Source organism: Elaeis guineensis, chromosome 3 (genome assembly GCF_000442705.2).
Source record: "Elaeis guineensis isolate ETL-2024a chromosome 3, EG11, whole genome shotgun sequence".
Lineage (NCBI taxonomy): Eukaryota > Viridiplantae > Streptophyta > Magnoliopsida > Arecales > Arecaceae > Elaeis > Elaeis guineensis.
In genome coordinates this window covers 107,715,655-107,736,912 of record NC_025995.2, presented here as the reverse complement: position 1 = coordinate 107,736,912, position 21,258 = coordinate 107,715,655, and the positions used below count along the sequence as shown (strand labels likewise).

At 35.3% G+C, this 21,258-nt stretch overlaps 1 protein-coding gene across 1 annotated transcript in view; it reads right to left on the bottom strand.

Annotated features, from left to right (window-relative positions):
* LOC105041088 (rho GTPase-activating protein 7) overlaps positions 1-13,724 on the bottom strand; it is a 33,187-nt gene extending 19,463 nt beyond the window's left edge. The window contains exons 1-8 of the mRNA XM_073254300.1: positions 13,204-13,724; positions 10,707-10,838; positions 8,678-8,714; positions 7,077-7,153; positions 5,213-5,283; positions 5,029-5,111; positions 4,797-4,934; positions 858-983 (exon numbers count right to left, since the gene is read on the bottom strand). Of these exons, the coding sequence (XP_073110401.1) occupies positions 858-983; positions 4,797-4,934; positions 5,029-5,111; positions 5,213-5,283; positions 7,077-7,153; positions 8,678-8,714; positions 10,707-10,838 (664 nt within the window). The 5' untranslated portion in view covers positions 13,204-13,724. The remainder of the gene's footprint in view (positions 1-857; positions 984-4,796; positions 4,935-5,028; positions 5,112-5,212; positions 5,284-7,076; positions 7,154-8,677; positions 8,715-10,706; positions 10,839-13,203) is intronic.
* Between the last annotated feature and the right edge of the window lie 7,534 nt (positions 13,725-21,258).

The window sequence follows — 21,258 nt, the reverse complement described above, 5'->3', positions numbered from 1 at the left end:
AAAAGACCTCACAAGGTCCTTTTCTTCTCCCAATGGGGATCAGGACCCGCACCCTCCCCACACTCTCCATCCCCATCTCAGCCCTCTCCCTTCCATCTCTCACTGGCCTGACCTTCCAGGTCATGCCAGATCTGCAGCATGTTCTGAAACAGGCCTTTAAAAGTTAGAAGTTACCATAACCATAAATCTATAGCCATCGATTCTTGTGCCACCTCTTCTGGTCAGCTTTGTAAATGCTCATAATTTAGTAATGCCACTGATATAACATGCCCCTAGCATTCATGAATACTGAATTTGGATCTATTTTCATAGTTTCACATACACTTCACAAGAGGCTATCATCCTAGCTCCAACCTTCCACCTTACTCATCTAGTTCAAAATTAGCATATAGAAAATAGATAAGCAATGATGCAAGCCCTATTAATACAGTAATCTCTTTGGTCAACATTGATGAGGCCTTTCTAGCTTCTTTATCAAATTTATGAAATTAAGAGTCCTCCAATTATATTGTTCGTCCTGGTATTCATCTCTGAATGCAAGAGGTCATATTTGTCATTCAATTAGTTTTTTTCTGCTCTTTGACAAAATAGCCAATTATATGTTCAAAATCACACTAACGGGCTATGGCTTCTTGAAAATTTCTTGTTAAGGTAACTATTTGGGTTTTGGAATAACATTCACAAAGCATGTGATCTAGCACAAAAACAAGTTTCCTACTCCGTGAAGCAAATCTAAATTATGGAGAACATGACAAGGACAAATATTATTCATTCTACATTTTCTTGGGTACAGATTAAAATAATCCGAAATAGGTGCCCATGATACATAATAAAACAATGAGGAAAATGGGGTTTACCATATTCTTCAATGAATCTGAGGGCTTTCTCCAAGAAAGATGGGCTCCCATCAATATCTTCAAGTGCAAGCAAAATTGGCCTACCAATTACTGTGGATTTCACTGGTTCAGGTTCCTTATCTTTCACTGCAATAACAACAGAAGAAACTGCTCAATCAGTTAATCCATGGCTATCATCTAAAAGGACTACATAATCATAGGATACAAGGCGAAAAGGCTTATGATCCTACATAATTGGTCAAAAGAAGCATAAGAAAGTTCTTAAAGAATAATAAACACAAAAAAGTTGGACAGTAAATTGAAAATTAGCAACAGAAACAACAATATTTTTAAAGTTGGTAAAACATAAATGAAATGTTGTCCCATGTGCAAACAGCATTATCTCAGCTTAACCATGTGGCATCAACATATGATTGCTTGACTTAAAGTTGGCATAGGAAAAAAGATATTTGGCAGCATGTTCATCCGAAGTCTTGGTTAAAGAATACCACCATGTAACTTATGTGCAACTTTCTGTTGTCAATCAAGAAAGATTAGGAAGGACAAAGTTTAATTTCTCTCTGTCTGTTCTCTAAGGTAACATGATAAATATTCCATATAGAGAAGAATATACATCACTTTCTCTCCAAGCAGGTAAAGTGATTACAGTATGTATATGTATATGTGCATGCGTGCGTGCGTGCGTGTGTGTGTGTGTATAATCCTTTCTTCAGGTCCTTTTAGCAGAAGTAATCTTCATAGCAATAGCTACATGACCAATATGGGCCAAGGTAGAATTTCACCGGTGATGCATTATTTCTATTTTTGATAAACAAGAGTATTTTATAAGGTGCATTTGTTCCTTATGTAACTATTTTAGAGTCCATCACATGGATTGAGTGATAACAGTCCTTAGTAAAAACAATCTCATTGATCAACACATGTATTTGAAGGTAATCCAAAATAAGGTAAATTTGAAGATCACCACCTCAGTTTCACTTACCTTATTGTTGATCCTAAAATGCATAACAAGTACCTACTACCAACCAAAAAATAACAAAAGAAAGAAAGAAAGGAAAGTAACAATATTACAGATTCTATCATGGAATGCCATACCAGATTGAAGCGCCAGGTCCAGCCCGTACCATACAGTACTGGTCTCCTACCATACCGAACTTTGGGGGCGTTTCGTAGCATGTAATCCTGACTGGATTACATGTAATTTTGCAACAAGTAATCAAATTATACTGTTTGTTTCGTTATTTTCACAGGTAATGCTGCATTACATGTAATACAGCATTACCTCAAAAAAAGGTAATTTGATTGCTTAGGGGAAGGTGGCTATGTGATTACATGTAATCTTACAATCCTGCAATCTTGCAACAAGATAACTTCAGGACCAAAATATCTCCATCAAAATAAATTATGGATAGTCCCAATTGGTGAAATAGAAAAGAAAATATAATGGGTGATGTCACAAAAAATGGTTGATCTCAAAATTAAGTTGTCCCTCTAGAAAATAGACAACAATCAATAAACAAGGATGGGGGTACTTTGAAAAAATTAGCTTACATTCCATATAATCTAAATTATATACCAAATACTGCAATGTAGGATTCTCTGTAATTTTACAACAACATTACTGCACATACCAAACACTGCAATATAGGATTCCCTATAATTTTATCAGGTATTCACATTCCCTCTGCAATCACATTACCATAACAACATTACCTATGTAATGCACCAAACGCCACCTATGTACGGACATTGTAATAGAATAGTACCAGTATAGGATCCCGTACCAAGACAGTGAACATTGGATTCTGTCATCCCCTCAATGACAAAATATAGGAGACAATCACATATAATTCTGGCTCAATGAATCAAGTGATGATAAATACATTTTCTTTTTTAGTCCGCTCAATGTGTTTCATCTATTTTGTCTTTGAGAACCTAACTTTCCCTTCAAATTACTCCAAATACTTTTTCTTAGGACAAAAGTCAGAATGTCCTCCACCTTTCTAAAGTGATCATGCCATCTACAGATGACAACTACTAGATGTTCTCAAGTATCAAATCAGACCCCAGTTGAGGGTGTTTCAATCCATCTAGCAACAGAACAGCAGATTTTAGATACATTCCCATCTCTCCATCATCTTTGCCCATAATAGACACAAGGTTAGAGCATCATCTTTTGGTTTGGAAGCAGCCACAAGAACATTTTCTATTTCCTGAAATGATGAGGTGCAAAATTCATTAAGAAGGGTTTTGAAGAATGGTATGGTATATTTTTATTCCAAGAGATCCCCATCAAAGGGAAAAAGTTCAAACCGTGTGACTGGGCTCCTCCAAAGTTTTGTGATACCATTCTTGAGAACAACATAAAAGTATTGTAGACATAGTTTTTTTAATTTAAAAACAAAAAGAAAATAAAAAAGTATTAACTTAAGACATGTAATCACAACTGCTGAAACAGAATCAATCTTATTATGATACTGTACTGACAAGGTCAGGAGTTGACTTAAAGGCAGCAAGGGAAATTAAAATTAAAACAATAAAATGAGTTTTTAGTAGGTCGCAACGAACGAGAATGTAAGCCTTAAAGCTTAAACTATGGTGAATAAAAGATAGCTAAAACCAATCCTAAATAGTTTGGGCTAGGCTTGCTGATTAGTGTTATTATAACTAAGGTACTAAAGTACCAGTTTTGGTACTCATACCAGCACCAACCGCTATAGATCATAGTCATACCAATTGTCAATACCATACATCTCTTGGTACCAACTACCAGCACTTAATACAGGAAGTATATCAGGTATAAGTTCCCTGCCCATCAGGTACAGCATGTCTGGCAGAGACCAGTACAAACTGGTATGGTTAAGTACTTGATCCATGAATATGACCATGGTAGTGAGAAGCGAGCATGGTAACTTGGTGATGAACTTCTTTAATATTTTTATCATAAAAGCTCAGACCATATATATGCCGTTTTGAAATGTAGAAGTTTAAAGTGCACACAAAGATGTTTTACATGCTACATCACGCCAGTATACATAATTTAGACTAATTTTAGGCTAGTTTCGGTAACCCAGTATATTCTGCTATTCACATTTTCTTTTTATTGGTATAAAAGCTACCACCAACATTGAATAATGAACATTCAGAGGCCGAAATCTCTGATATTTAATAGTCCACAGATGCTCATATGAAAAAGGATGTAAACTACCAAAAGCATTAGTTATTTACTATGGCTAAGTCACATAAGTGGGCAAGTGTTGTGGTTGATAATCTTCAGTTTGGGGTTTAATATATAAGAAATCACCAAGTTAAGCTTTTCTTGGCTGTTTTATTGTCTTGACGGCATAACAATTCGCTCTCAAATGTCATTAAGCTCATTTTATCATCGTAAAATGATCTAACATGAATATCCATGAGATTTCTCACATTCTTCAAGGTTTCTAAGATTTTCTAGTAAAATGTTTCCATCATTAGTTCTTCACTTGGAAACGCGCTCGGTATTGAGGAGACACAGAAAATACCCTACCTCCTTCATCCTGATGATCATACTCATCAGTTAAACAGTCCAATTAAAGCATAGTAATTTAATCATCGATGCTTACAACACCCATATTTTTCTAATTTGCTTATTAAATATCAGGATCATGCATATGCTGATGACTTTAAATTAATCTTTGGTAAGTCTCAGCCATCTGTGACTTGCCTTTAAAGCCAACACATTGGAAAATTGTATGTCAGCCATTTTTTGCCACACAGTGCTTCAGACAACAAACTGGTACCATCCAGGTTATTCAGATAATAAAAGCAGAACAGTGAATGCAGACACGTAGGGCACATCATGCTATAGCTCATTCGCTTCATATAATGATAAGCAACATGACATGCAGTTATGTGTACATGAACAACAAAGAAACATCAAAAGGGGGGGACAAAGCATACCTTGTTCCCCTGCAGCTTCATTTGAGTCAGTAATATCATTGCAGAAGATTCCATTCTGCCCCATTGCACATGCACTAGGTGCCAATGCCAAAGCATTCTCCAATGCAGATTTCCATTCATATAAATCCTCCGAAGTTTCTGCCTGTTTGATCAAAGAATGTTGACGTGGTATAATAGCTGTATATTGCAATATCTGGGAAAAACTAAAGATGAAAAAAAACGGCATAGAAACTTGCCTTTAGCGTAAAAGTTCGCCCATCACGGCCATCAGGAAAAAGCACTGTCAGAAGCTTTTTATCTGCTTTCACAACAACACTGCAGTTTACACACAATAAGTTTATTACCAATGAAGATTTAGTGTCAAATTAACATTTCAGTTGGCATTGGACTTTATTAGTTTATGAATAAATTCCTACCTTCCAGAATTGTTTAGGTCGATACCCCCAAGGGTAAGATTCGCTTCATTTCCTTTCTGAGGGAGAGAATTCTGAAAAGATGGGGCACACCATCGTTAACCATAATAGATATTTGGCAAGTAAACAAGCACTAGATATCAGAAAGAATATGTTGTATAAAGTCATAACTTCAAATCATGATTTTTGTCATTATTTTGTTGCAGAAAATGATGTTTTGAAAGGGCATAAGATATTGCAAGAACTGTGGATATCCTTGAGGTTCGGCAAAAGCTCATGAGTGAGCAGATGAAGGCAGTAAATTATCTACTAAAGTTGCAGTTCCTCATGAAAAAAAAGGGAATGGATGCTGCAAAATGATGGAGTTGACTCGGTCAAATGTAGCTCCATTCTTCTTTAATATGAAGCCAGGCATTTGTGAATTCTTGACCACATTAGTTAAAAAATCTAAGGTTTAAAATGTGAGGCTAAAACCCAGTTTCAACCAGGCCAAAGAAAATATTCAACAATTTTATATTAAAAATTGGCCTGAAAAAGGTCAAGTTCTACTTAGCCATGATTTAGGATAATTATAATTGTAAATTAAATGACTTCATGCTGATAAGATGATACACATGATGAGAATATATATAAAGATGAGAATGGACTAATTTTAGCATGTGCTAGTAACCACTGTGGAAACATACACATCTCAAAAAACTACTCTATATCATGTCATCATTATGCAGGTTCATTTTTACTACTTGTCAGCTATTTTGGTTTTCATTTTGATGGAGCAAGTAACTTGAGCATAATAGAGGAGGTGCCTCTTTCGACTTTCCACCTGGTAGAACAATGAGTCTGGCAGATTTCTTAGCCAGAGGTGTGAATAAAGTTAAAATTCTGTGCAAAATTTATTTGTCATGAATAAACCCTATGACATTACAATTTCAAAATGAGACGTATAAAAGACTAATAGAAGAAGAAACACTTTGAGTGTAACTCTGCAGTTAGGTTCTACAGAGACAACTGAAAATAACTATCTGCTCTCTTTAATTTTAGTGGGACAGGCACCATCCCGATTCCCAAGTGTCAACACAGAACAAGTTGGGAAATGGACTGTGATGGGACGGGACAACATCCACCATCGTGTTGATATATGGGCATCCCATTCCACAGAAAAACCAAGACGGCCTCATCACACAGTTTTTAAAACCTTGAAAAACAGAGCTACCTAAACAGCATGGACTATAATATATGATCTCTTTCAACCTGAAATGATTCAAGAGAACTAATAGGACTCAAAAGACTGATAGGGCTCAAAGATGTGATAGAAAACCTGAAAACTTAAGGGAAACAAGGAAAATAATGTAACAAAAGGTAATGGTGATACATGAAAGAAAATGAGGCAAAAACAGATATGGTCACAAAAATGAAGTAATCCACTGCTTGGAAGGGTGTTCACACAATTTTCCACAGCATATGAAGAAAACATTCCTCAGGATGATACAAGCTTCATATTCAAAACAAGCAAAGACTGGGAGCAGAAAAGAGAGGAAAGAGAATGAAGACAGATGATAGACCTCTTTCTTCAAAATATCTCAAGCAGAAACGTCCCCATTCCAGACCTAATAGACTCCTTTTATAAGACAAACCTTTCCTACTATGAGCAGGATTAATGAAAAAGGAAAGGAGGTAAGGCTGGCTATAGGAGAGAAAAGATCCATGAGTCTTCAATCATGCAAGAGAACAAAACATGAAAACAGACACATAATGCTTGGAGCTATAACAGAACAGGAATTATATGTGATAGATATATATATATTAATATTTTAAATAGATATACATTAATATTTAAACAGGGAGAAGAAGGTAACAAAATACTTACAGGGTCACTTCTAAAGAAAACCAATGATGTACGTGTAAGAACAAACCAGCGTTTCTTCCATGATGTCCAACCTATTCCTGCAATTTCACCAAACACAATACAAAATTCCAATATATGAATTACACAAAAAATATCAATATTTTTTATCAACTGATAATATTACAATTAAGAGTACAAATTAATTTAATAATATTACAATTAAGAGTACAAATTAATTGTTATGAACAATCTCTCTGAGCACCAATTGAGGAATGGTTCAAATTAAGGTACATGGCATAGAATAGATAGAAACACCACGCTATGGTTAACATAGACTGATAAAAGTAAAAGTACCAAGGTGTTCAAACACCATGCGGTGGTTGCCATAGATTGATAAAAAAGGTACCAACATGTTCGAACCCCATACAGGACCTCATACCAGCAGCTTATCAGCATGTGTTGGGCAACGTGGTACAACAGTAACAATGCTATGGTGACACATGGTACAAAGTACAAACACATGATACATTATAGTGGTGAGACAGCAGCTGTGTTATGTGCCAGAACAACATGTATTGTGCCCCCATACTAGTGCAGTACTGGGTGGTACAAAAAACATTAGTAGAAACAACATAGATGCGTATCAGACAAAAAGTAAGTGTCATGCTATGGTTGAAAGAAGACATGTACAAGATTAAAAACTATATCCCGAGCTCTAATCCATGTTGGTATACTGCTAGGCAACTAGTAATCTGTATCAATGCATATAACTTATATTTTCAATAAAAAATAACTAAATTATGAAGATACTTCAGATGTGATGTGATGTGATGTGATGTATGGACTTTATCATTATGTAAGAACTTGCAAGCATCTCCAAAAAAAAAAAAAAAGAAGAAGAAGAAGAAGAAGAAAAAGAATACAGACCCAAGCATGTACCTGAAAAGAGCTTCTTAATATGATGAATATACCGCAATTCATATGCCATCAAACATAAGCCTCAAGCTCAAAGCATTTTAAATAACCTTATCTTGAAGTGTAAGATTCGATAAACAGGAAGTATGCCTTTCTAAACGATGGTTAAAAGACTATGATAAATTAAATACTAAAAATTGCAAAATTTTCAGGTCAATTCACAATATTTAGCTTTGTATTAAGATAGTGCTAAACTACAAAACAGTACAGAATCAAAAAGAATTAAACAGAATGTTTAATAAAATTTGATGCTGCAGTTTTTGCTCAGTTATTGCAAGTGAATTTCCTGGCTGCTTATAGTTAAAGCAATCACCATGCTAACCCTATTCTGCTCCATGGATGTCCAGCATTGTCCATTGTTAATGATGGTTTGGTAGCCCCTTAGCCTTTGTTTATATATAACACTCTAGGTTTCACAAGTTGCACGCTACATATTAGTTATCACTTCAATTCCTTAGTCTCTAAATGTAGCTAATTCAAGTTATTCTATGCTGACAAAGATTGTTAAAAATAGGTCGACTTGTTTGCTCACATAATACAAATAAAGACAAAAATGACAAAACAAGAAAAAGAAAAAGAAAACTAACTAAACATATTAGTCATGCCAAAGTAAACAATTTTCTCCCAGCAAATAGGAAAAAGCATACCTTTAGATGATATGAATAGTGGCCCACTTTTAAAAATCTGTAGTCATAAAGCATACAACAGTTAAAATCTTTTTAAAAAATAATAGCTCCAAGACTATGCTAAACTGAAACAATAGACGGACCTAATAAATAAAGAGAATAGTAATGATAATATATCATAATTAAAGACATGTGCATGTTTATTTCAGATAATATGGTCCTAACAATACATTAGGTCGTATAATAGATGTTCAATAGTAACTTTTTTGTCAAGTTCCTCGAGTCAAATATCAACAGTAGGATTGTACATGGGGTGAGATTCACGTCATATTCTAGAAATACTGTCAGTAAACCCTGATAAGGAATTTAGGTTCCCTGTCCAAAATTGGATATTAAAACAGAGCTGTGGGTGAAAAACCAGATTGATGGTCTACAAAAAAAAAAACAAGAGAATCTCTGCGGAAGAAGAATTTGCAGAAAGTTGTACGATCATATTCCTCAATAATAGCATCTTAATGGACGTGGATGGGATCAGGCATGAACAGAAAAGAAGATCTGATCTGCAGATTTGAGGAAAAAGGTAATCTAAATCAAGAAATCAGATGTTGTACTATGCCAATCAGGAACAAGCACAGTACAGAGGTGTATCATGCGTACCAATCCATGCTGATGCATAATAATTCAAGAACGTGCTGCTTCAGCATGCATCAGAATGTACTGGTATGCATCAAAATGTACTGGTATGCATCAACATAGAACTATTTTCTATTAAGTCCCTAACAGGTGACCAGTGTGCTCCAGCATGGTGTCATATTATATGATGGCAGTCAGTCATCTGTGACTTGCATCAGTAAAACAAGTGATAATTTAATCCTTGATTTGGAGGGTAATCTAGCTGCATGTGATGTTGGATTTTATGTCAAGTTACTCAAGCTGAGACTTTCAAGTTAGTCAAGCTGAAAGTAGGAATGGCATATCAAGCTGAGAGTTTCAACTTACTCAAGCTGAGAATAGGAACAGCATAGATAGACAGATAGATAGATAAGTTTCAAGTTACTCAAGCTGAAAGTAGGAATGGCATAGATAGATAGTTACTCAAGCTAAGAGTAGAAACAGCATAGATAGATAGATAAATAGATTGATCGTCCACCAGAATGGTGCTTATATGTCATGCTGATAAATGTCCCAGTTCTTAGCATTTGTCATCATTGTGTAGGAGATAAAGGTGGATGAAACATGCCAAATGTTACTTTAAAAAACCACAAGTTTAGTATACATCAGAGAATCACAAAATACAAAGAAATGGAGGAAGAATTTGGGATGATGATTCTAAAAGAATACTGCCACAACACTATCTTCTAAAACCAACTCCCTAAAATCCACAACAAACATAATGCCTGATCTAAATTACTCCATCTATCTCAATATTTCATGCCACAGCAAAGATGTAGCAGGAATTGATAATGCTCTTAGCTGCCCATGTCAGTCCCACTCTTATATCAAGTTGCAAAGACTTCTTAAGCAACAAAGGAGAATTTAGTCTCCATGCACCCAAGAAAGTGTTCCAATCCACTAATTGATAAACCCACTCTGATTATCCCCTTTGCATATCTCATAAAAAACACCATCTGAATTTCTCCAATTTGATGAAACAAGAAGCCAGGAAGCACCACTCCTAACAATCCACCAACCTGAAGTAAGAGGGCTTCATCTAACCCTGACTTATCAATGGTTCCCATAACCATATTAGAGGACTTCAGCTTTCCCTCAGTTTAGATCATGCCCACTCAGGAGGAAAATCATTGTACTTTAAGACCTAAGCAACAAATCATATAAAACAGGCTTAAACATTGCATAATCATATGTCAGATGTATCTCAATTTCATGGTAGACATGGATAACACTATTTAAGTAATCATTGATTCATTTGTGATGCATATTTTAAGAATTTGTACAAAATTTAGACAATGAAATAATATTCTTTCGTCAAAAAGTCAGATTGTGACATAATCAAGAGAGAAAGGATTTTACTTCAACAAATTATACCAACCTGGCAATTAGGACATTTATTTGATTGTTTATCAGGATTGTCGGAGGTCCTTGTGGTCCGGATGTTCGGGTCCCCATCGCCATGACATATTTTGCATTGCGTTGCATATTCAGTTAGATTGGATGAGGCCATCTGTCACAAAGGCATAATTTTAAGCTTTATAAGGTATCAAAAAGCAAATAAGGACATGACAAAGTGCTCTACTCCTCAGGCACAGGGACAGAAGTTCCAGAACAGATCAATTTACAAGAAATTAAGACCTATAAAGCAATTTCCAAGAAAAAGAAAAGGAACTCTCATAGTGTTTTGAAGGGGGGAAAAGAAATCAAAAGAAACATAAAGAAAAGGTCATACAAATAATCATGTTAACTAGAAAATGCATGATGTGTTCACAGGCCACAACTATTTCCCACATTCTTGCTGTGCTGCTCTTTCCATCTGAATGCATGTGCTTCATCAAATAATTTCGAATCCAACATGGATTATAGGGCATTCGTTGAAGAAAAAGGAAACAGTGCAGTGGTACAAAGCATAAGGGTTTGCAGGCTACTGGTTGAATCATCAAAAATTTCGATTGTGCTTCTAGGCTACAATATGATATGAAGTGGTACAAAAGTCAATGTACAGCCATGAAGCTTACATTCTAATGGCGGGCAGCTTTCAACCCAACCCCTCACATACACACATACAAAGAAGGAAAGATAGAAAAGAAGACCTAATGCAAAATATGTGTTGAATGAACTGCACAAATTACACCATGGTATTAAATTTCTGAATCACTGGATATGATTGTGTTGGTAATTTTGCATATAAAGAAGGCATGCCCATTGTAAAGTTTGGATAATAAATCCTAATCATTAAAAGACAGCATGGATCAAAGATACAGTTGTTGAAACCAACTGCATCACTAAGCTAAGCAATAGCCACAATCATTCATCACATATCCATAAAATTTTGCATTGCAACTGGATTGGCTCAAAGTTAGAGATATAATACGGGTAATCCAACATAAACATCATTAGTTTTAATTTAAAATAAGGGAAATTGAGGTCTTTTACGTCCGGTAGCTGGTTTTGAATGACCATTTTTTGTTTAGTCCCTCTCCTGTGGATAAGTGTGCAAACAAACAAACTAAACTGTGTACAGAAACAGGCCCAACTTTGTGTAGAAAACAGGTCTGACTATGTACAGGAACTAAATGTAAAATGTTAACCATGTAAAGGGCTCAAGTGACATAAGATGGCAGTCAGGTGAAGGACCAGGTGTTAGGCTTCCCTGGAAACTATGCGTGAATATTCTATTCAAGAAAGTCTATAAATCTAAGAACTCTATTTCTTGCTGAAAACAGAAAATAAAGTTGAGTTTGGTTTGACCATGACATGGATAAATAGCTTTTGCATGTAGATCATCCACCACAAATAAGTTTTCCACCTTCCACAGAGGACTTACTAATTGGGTAATTACATATGCAGACAAAGAACTTCATAGGTGTTCACAGTGACTAAGATCTAATGTTGAATTAACTATACTATTGAATATCAGAATATATTATGCACTCAGCAAGCGCAAAAATGTGCAGTCTAGTAACTGCAGTGAAAAAGGTTATATAGGTAATTCAAAAGAAAAACTAATATTGGAAGAAACGAAAAAGAAAAATGAGATTTATGTGATCCAAAGAATTTATTAAAAAGTAAAAAAAAAAAAAAAAACTCATATATACAAGATAATCTTAAATAATTTTAAAAGGTTATTCAAAATGGAAGATTAGATAAAATATGGGGAAAACTTTACTGATGAAGTTTGCAGATGTGATGATTACATGACAAACAACTGAGACAAAGTTTCAATTTTCATCCATTAGATCATAATATGACCGATGTTGTCTTCTAGAATTGAGAATTTCAAAGATTTTATGTGTTGTTCACCTAATGCGACCGTTCCTAATCCCACAGACTTTGTCCAATATTACAAAACAAGCTATATTTGTTTTCATCTAAGTGATTCTTCTTCCGCGATAGAATCCATTTCTCCCTGTTTTTCTCCCCTACAACATGTTCAGCAAGTTCAACTCCCTGACATCATCAAACGTAGCCGATGATGCAATAAATTTCAGGAGGAATAAAGAAGCATGATTTGTAATGGTTTTAAATTCAACTCCCTGACATCATCACACGTAGCCGATGATGCAATAAATTTCAGCAGGAATAAAGAAGCATGATAGCAAAACAATCAAGAATTCGACTTAGCATATGGCCAAGCTACAGCAAAAACAAGGACATGAAAGCAAAAGACAAATAAAGCATCATCAAGAAATCAAGATTCACGGAAACAAAAACAATAAACCGAAGGAAACCGATCAAGAACCCCTAGAAATGCCGCTGCCTGGATAATCTTGACACCGCAATCACTACAGAATCTCGCGATAAAAACGGCCTTTCTAGCAAAAGGATTCAGGGGAGAAAAGGGGCAGAGGGTGGGGGGATTAGAAGGGGGACACCTCTGGGGCACCAACGATCGTCCGAGGAGCTCCGCCGCCAACCTTGATCGCTTCCGGGGCTGCGGCACCATCCACCTACGCGGATTCCACCATTAGAGAGGCAATGTGGTGATCAAGACGTCGGGGTTACGCGCGAGAAACCGAATTCTCTCGGCAAGAAAGGCCGTCTACGACCCCCTACGAATTTCTTTGTTTTCTTTTTTCCTTTTCTTTTCCCTCACTCGTCTCTCTCGCCCCCGCGCTTCCCTCGCTCCGCCTTTCTCTCTTGCCCGTTTTTCTCACCTCTCTACCGTCCCCTTCTCTCTCTCTTCTCGCTCTTCTTTCTCTCTCTCTCGTTAAGAGTCCCCCGAGACCCGGGCGCCGTGCGGCCGCAGCGTCTCGGACGGGGAAGTCCCGCATGCGGACGCCCAGGACACGTGCCGTGTGGGATCGCGCGCACCGCGTCTTACGGCGCGGGAGTGGAGGGAGGAGGTGCGAAGCGAATGGGCCGTGCGATGATGGCCTTCTATAGGATACGCTTACGGACGACCTGAACTTAAAGCTGAGAGATTTTCTATCAGGGCGCCAGTATTAGTGGATTTGTTCTTCCACCGGCGGGATGTTGTGCCGTCGTGGCACCCATGTTCGGGGCAGTTGACATGGTGTCACGTGTCATGTTTAAGTGGGGCCCACGTGCATTTTTTACAGAATTAAATCCTGCGTGATTGGCGTCTGGGAGTCTGGGACGGTTTGATGTTTGATGGTGATTGTATTGGATTCTTGCCTTCCAGACAGGATAATTTATTTGAATTTCGATTCCGATACTGTAGGGTGAAGCTGATCCCATAAGAAGAAAGAGCTGATCCTGTGCCGGATCTCGAGCCTCGATGCTCGGTTTTAATAGATTTTATTTTATTTATTTAAAATTTAAAATTTTCTGTGTCCAAACCCGGTCTATGGTCAGCCCTACCATATAGGACCCTTGGTTCAGGTATAAATTATGGTACACTTCAAATATATGGTTGAAGCATTGGGCAATTTCATAAATCATTATTTCAGCTTCAATAATCTTGATATTTTGGATACCATGATGAATATAGTACCAACATATCAAACAATATTTTCAAAATGATGGTTCCACGTTTAAATTTATTTTTCAATCAAAAATATCAATAAAAAATTTGATTTAAGTAACATACTTGTTCCTTAAATATTTCTTAAATATAAAGATTATCTTGAAGAATACAAGAATTAATCAATAAATATTTAATTTTTTTATAAGATATATAAAACTTTGCACCTATATCGGCTAAATTTTTCTATTAAAACATCTAAATCTTTTAACAGGCAAATAGGTAAACAATTATTAAATTAAACAGAGTGATTAGAAAAGATACTAGGATGCTAGGTGGCACTATCTTAGTATATGTAGGCAATTTTTCCTACACATTTGAGTATGCTTAGAATATCTCTCTATTGTAATCAATAATTAGAATACATATATAATTAGTATCGAAAAATATAAAAATATAATATTGAGGTAAAGCATATGGCGTATATTAAAAAAAAAAATTGAAGATAGTAAATTAAAATTTCTTATAAATCTATAATATTATATCACAAAATTAAGTTACTTATGGATCATATTACATTACTAAATGAAATGGATATGTTTCATATTAAATTCTCTGACCATAATACACTTGATTCATCTTTTCATTAATGTATATGACATAAAATTTAAAAGTTATATATATATATATATATATATATATATAATCCATGTGTTTCTATCTATCCTAAATTAGTTAGACTCTATTTTTATGTTGACAAAACTTTTACCCATCTCATCCACATCTTTGCTCTATTGAATTTATTTTAAAATTTGATAACAGCAACAATAAAAGTGATGCTCTTTTCGATCCACATATTTATATCTCTTATGTCTCAATCCTTTGCTTTTTTTTATTTTCTTATTAATTTATTTTTTTATATGTATTACAATGCCTATAATGGTACAATGTTAGCAATTAAAAAGGGATAGAAAAAGAGTTACCTTTGAATAATTGTAATAGGAGGATCATTTAAGAAATATAAATATTTGAGATTTTCATTATTAGAAACTATATACATATATACATATATATATATATATATATATATATATATATATATATATATATATATATATATATATATATTTGGATTATATTTAGTCAATAGTTGGTGCCATACTTGGATTTTTAGTTATGGTTAGATTCTAATTTTTATGAGAAATTCTTACAAATAAAAGGAGTGAATTATGGACACTCTTATCTCTATGTTGAAAAGCTCCGCTTCACTTTACCGCAATGCTTTTTCTTTTTTTGTTTACATGGAAACTTAACCATCCGACTAGTATTAAGTAGGTGTGGTGAGTGATAGCATTTGTACTTTTTATTTACATTGATCACTTTCTACATTGTAAATATCTATACTATATTATTAAATAAGAGACTATACTATATTATTAAATAAGAGACTAATATATCATTTAGATTCTATCAGCCAAATTGGTCAACGAAAATATCCCCAGTTCTCTCTATGAACTTCCAAGAAAAAAAAATGATTAAAAATTCAGATATATAATGCACGTGCATTTTTTTTTAATTCTCATTTCCTTCATTCAATTTGGTAGATATTTCAAGGTATTTAGACTCTACTTTTTATATTAAAAAAAAGCTATTTATCTCTGTCCAGATCCTCAAATGGTTGAGTTGTTTTTAATGAATGCATAAAAATATTATTATTGTTTCTCTAATCCATATTTTTTTTCTCTTGTATCCTGATCGCTTAAACTCTTTTTATTAATTTATTTTCTTAAATATGCTTTTGCATGTATCCATTTACTAGTAAGGCTTAAAGAGGCATGACCTGTCATGATTTCATTGCATTATGAATTATCAGTTTTTCTTGGAAAGTTAAATTATTCATTATAATGCCCGCACCAATGGCATGCACCTAGAGAAGTTTTAGGAAAAAACTAAGCATGATTACACATTAGTATGTTTTCAATTTTGCTGTACCATGTCTTTGATCCAAAATAAAATTTTAAATTTCACACTAATACAGCTTCTTGTAATATTCTTATATAGACAATTTTTTATCAAAAAAAATTATAATATTTTAAAATTTAAATTTTATCAATAAATTATTATAAATTTAAGATTAAATTATAGAAACATTCCTTCAGAGAAACATATCAATTTCAAAATTTTAAATTTTTTAATTAGTGATTATAATATATTTTTTTTCATTTCCATATGGTCAAATCGTCGATCTTCATTAGAATTGTTATCACGTCATTGTCGTGTGATAACTGAACAGGCCCTTTCCCACTAATTTAGTGGGCTTTAATTTTTGCGCAAAGGGAAGGACGTTGCCCATTTCCCTAAGCACTAACTAAAGATCCATCCAATTCTGACGACATTACATCCGCAAGAATCAAATCTTGGTTTGAATCGATGGTTCTCAATTTCTTTCCCCATATGCCGAGAGAGGAGGGATTAATATTTGACTCCTAGACGATTCGGCGAATGGATCGATTAAGCATCGATAAGTTGAAATTTCCTGGTGATGGTTTCAGACTCTTTCTGAAGGCCAAAGAAGACAATCGAAGTGCCAACTCCCCTATTATATGCAAAACGACTGGGATTCTATAAAAATTTAAGAGAAACATGGAACTTGCTTGTTTTTTTCATGATCCATAACAACACACAGATATATAGATGATTTGCAAGAAGAAGAGAGTGGAGGAGGGTGATGATTTTTTTTTTCCTATTTTCACTTTTTGTTTGCTTTTTTTTCCCCCTCCATTTCATCTTTTATCAGGTGCTCCTATGCACCGCTCATGAGCTTCTTCCTATCCAATTTGCCTCCTTCCACTCGATCATTTCCTCGCATGAATCTAATATATATATATATATAAAGGCAGAAACTGAAGAAAGATCAATTAGCCATTTCGATTGTCTACGTAAACGATATATTATTATCTACGAATATCATTTGGATTAAAATTAACCTACAATATACTATGTGTCTAGACTCTTCTATCAATAATTCTTAGAGCGTTCTATTAAAGCATGATCTTATTAAAATCCACTGATCTAACTTAAATGATGTTCTTAAAACATGATATTACGATCCTCTTGCAATAAAAATCCACTTACAGATATAGTTGAGAATATGTATGGATATTTAAAATTTAAATGAATATTATTTTATTATTTATAAATAATTTTTTTAAAAATAATTTATTATGTAACATAGAATCCGTGCGTAACACGCGGGCTCAAAACTAGTTTGTACATAAAGTAAACCCCCATCAAAAAAGAAAAATCTCATTTTCAGCTAAAAATCTTATTTCTTCTCTGTTTTTGGGTTATTTATTGATTAAATCTGGTTTTCACTTTGGATAAATGAAAGCTTTGGATTGAAGATAAGAGAAAGGGAATTGGTTGATCAGAGCTTTGATTACGGCAGAATGGAGGAGGAGATGGGAGAGTCGACAGGAATTAGGTTGGGAGGACCGAAATTTTCTCCAAAATAGTTCACCCCAGGAAGATGAAGAGTATATAACTCATGGACTTAACTTTGATGGCTTGGGATCCTGATGGTAATATTTAACGCTTGGACCTCATAGACTTACTTATTCAAGAGCTCCTTAATGATAAATTTCCCCGTATGTTGCTCATCGTCCCATTTCACTTTGTGAAATTTTTTTTATCTCGCGGAGCAGTAGGCGGCCACGAAAGGGAGAGACCTCCCCTCTTCTCCGCTCCTCCTCTCCTCGCCGTCGCCTGTCTCGTGTTCGTGGGACTGCAGCCGGATAGCCCTGGCTCCAGGCCTAAGTTCTTCAACCATAGGATGGCCCGACCTTATACCATCCTGGCCCGAGACTCCGTAGAACCCTAGCGGCTAGGGCAAGCATAAAATCCCAGTCGAACGGAGCAGGGAGGTCACCGGTCGACGGCGAGGTAGCGTGACGCCCAGAGAGAGAGAGAGAGAGACGGCGGGCGGTGGTGGCGGAGGTGGAGGATGACGGTTGTAGAGGAGAACGGGCGGCGACGGCAGGTTGACGGTGAGACCGGGGATGCGGTCGACTCACGTATGGCTGTCCGCATGTAAAACTTCTATGCGGATTTATGTTCGCATAGAAACGTTATGAGTTCGCTCGGAGATGTCCGCACATTAGTTTCTAAGCGGAAATGATCCGCATACTATGTTTACGCGCGAGCTTGCATATTATTGCAAAAATAAATCCGTATAAAATTTCAAATGTTTGTGGATGCCGCATATTTATTTCTGTATGAACGTAAATTCGCATAAATTTTTTATGTGCGATCCTGCCCATATCCGCATATTATTTTCTATGCAGCTTTTTCTTTGCATTTTATGTGCGTGCTAGGTTGTGTCCGCATACTAAATACTATACGATATTGTTCTGCATAGATTTTTTATACTTATAGTTGTATATTTATATTATTAATTTTTATATAAAAAGATAACATAAAAATTTTATACATTTACTTGCAAATGATGGAATATTAATTTCTATGCAAAAATAAATCCACACACAATATTTATGCAAGAGCTTGCATATTATTTATGAATAAATCTGCATAAAATTGAAGATGACTGTATATTTATTTTTATGCGAACATAAATTTGCATAAATATCTTATAGCTGTTTTACTTATATCCTCATATTAATTTTTATCTAAATTTTTTTCGCATAGAAATTTTATGCACGTGTTTGGACACTTTCGCATCCTACTTTCTATGTGATTTTTTCCCACATAGATTGTTTATGTATGTATTTATATAATTATGTCTACTAATTTTTATGTGGTAGAGATCAACATCTGCATTTTATATGTTTGCTAGTAAATTTCGTATATTAGTATCTACATGGAATGTGCCCGTATACAATGTTTATGTGCATATTTGGATATATCCGCATAGGCATGTTTCCTGTTTTCGCGGACATTCGCATATTGTTACTGTGCGGATGAGTTCGCATAACTATATGCGAGTTTTGGCTTTTGTCCGCGTATTAATGTCATGCAGACATTTAGCTCCCGCGTAGTAATTTTATGCGCCTTTTAGGTGTTGCCGTATATTAAAGTCCATGCGGACGTGAATCCGCATAGAAATGTTTATGCATGTGTTCGGTATAGACGTATATTAATTTCTATGCGGAAGAATCTCAGCTTAGAAATTTTATGCGTTTGTTCGCATAAATTTGGGCATCGCGGAAACGGGCTAGCAGACTCCTGATGAACCGGCCATGCTTGTCCTGAGAACTATTAGCCGTCACTCGATTAAGATCAGATGGTTGGCGTTCAAGAAAATCACCCTCCTTTTGACCGTGGTATCTCTCCGGTCGGGACGCACCGGCGGCGCTTTCTCCCGGTGGATAGAACGCCACCGCTGATCCTTTCGTCCGCCGCCGGCGATCGGGAGCTCGGCTTTCTCGCCTCTTTCCGTCCAATCCTCCTCCCCTCGATCCCCCGCTCCTCCTTTCGCCGTCGCTGGCTGTCATGGAAAAAGACTGAGATCGCTCCTCCGCCTCTTACACGACCACCGTCGCCTCCTCCTCCTCCTCCTCCGATGCTTTTCTATTTTCCTTTTCTTGCTTTCTTACTGTTTTTCTGCCCAAATAGAGCAACAGCCACGAGATTGAGCACGCTTGATCCCGATTTGAAGTCATGAACGGAAAATATCATGCTTCATCCCGATTTGAAGCCTTCTAAACCATTCGATGTGCTAGATTTCACTTGCTCTGAAAAGTCCTGTGCCCTCGGTTATTTTTCTTTTAGCCCGACTTCACTCCCCCTTTTGACCAGGGCAAAGCTCCGAGCGTATGGACGGTGGATAAGGCGCAATCGGGAATACGTGAAATACAAGGGCTGACGTGGCACCGTGGGATTTGATGCGGTCCATTAGATCTGATTCAACTAATAATTAAACCGTACCGACTCATATAATTATTCATTTAGTAACCACCAGGTTTTCAAATATATTTTTGAAAGAACAATTTTGCAACGTGATGTCTGAGAAATTTTCTGTGCACCGCGGACAGTTTAAAAAATTCATCGTGAGACTGTTTTATATGGTTGATTTATGTAATTATTATTTTTTAATATATATTTAATATTTATAATTTTATTTTTTATTTAAAAATTTTAATAATAAAAATATTTTTAATTTTTAATAAAATTATGATATTTTATATTTATATTATGACATTCTACTTGCAGTAAGACATATTTTTGATGCAGAAAGTCATAATATATTATAAGGTATTATAATTTTTTTTTAAAAATAAAAATATTTTTATCATTCAAATTTTTAAATAAAAAAAAATCGTAAATATTAAATATGTATTGAAAAATAATTGGACAAAAAGATTTCTTTGACATTTTAGAACATATTATGATATTTTATGTACAAAAAGTCATAATTTGACACATAATGTCCTAATATGCATAGAATATCATAATTTGACGTACGATGTCATAATATACCACAAGATGTCATAAATTTTTTCAAAAAATAAAAATAGAACTGCATGCATTAAATGCACATTAGAAAGCAGTAGCTACGTAGATCAATTACATAAAATGGTAGATCAATTACATAAAGTGGTGTATTCCACATTATATTTTCTACATCGCCCGCACAGCCCAAATCATTAATTTTTTAAAATACATTTCTGTCTAATTTATGCTCAAAGATCAAGTAGACAATACAATGCCCACTCACATAATTATTCATTTAAAAACACCAGGTTTCGGCACATACTTTTTCAAAGATCACTCAGACGTATGCTCGGAGACCAAACGAACCATGTAGGATTATCATCATCACCGACTCATGGAAAACTGGACATTGAGTTTGTATTAGCAATATGTAATAGAAATGATTATTTAGGTTCATGCTCGTAACTAGGGTGTCTTGGTATGCAAGGGTCTCTCAAGTCAGGCGTGGAATTACGGGCACCTGGACATAATCACTGAACATTAGTTTCGATGC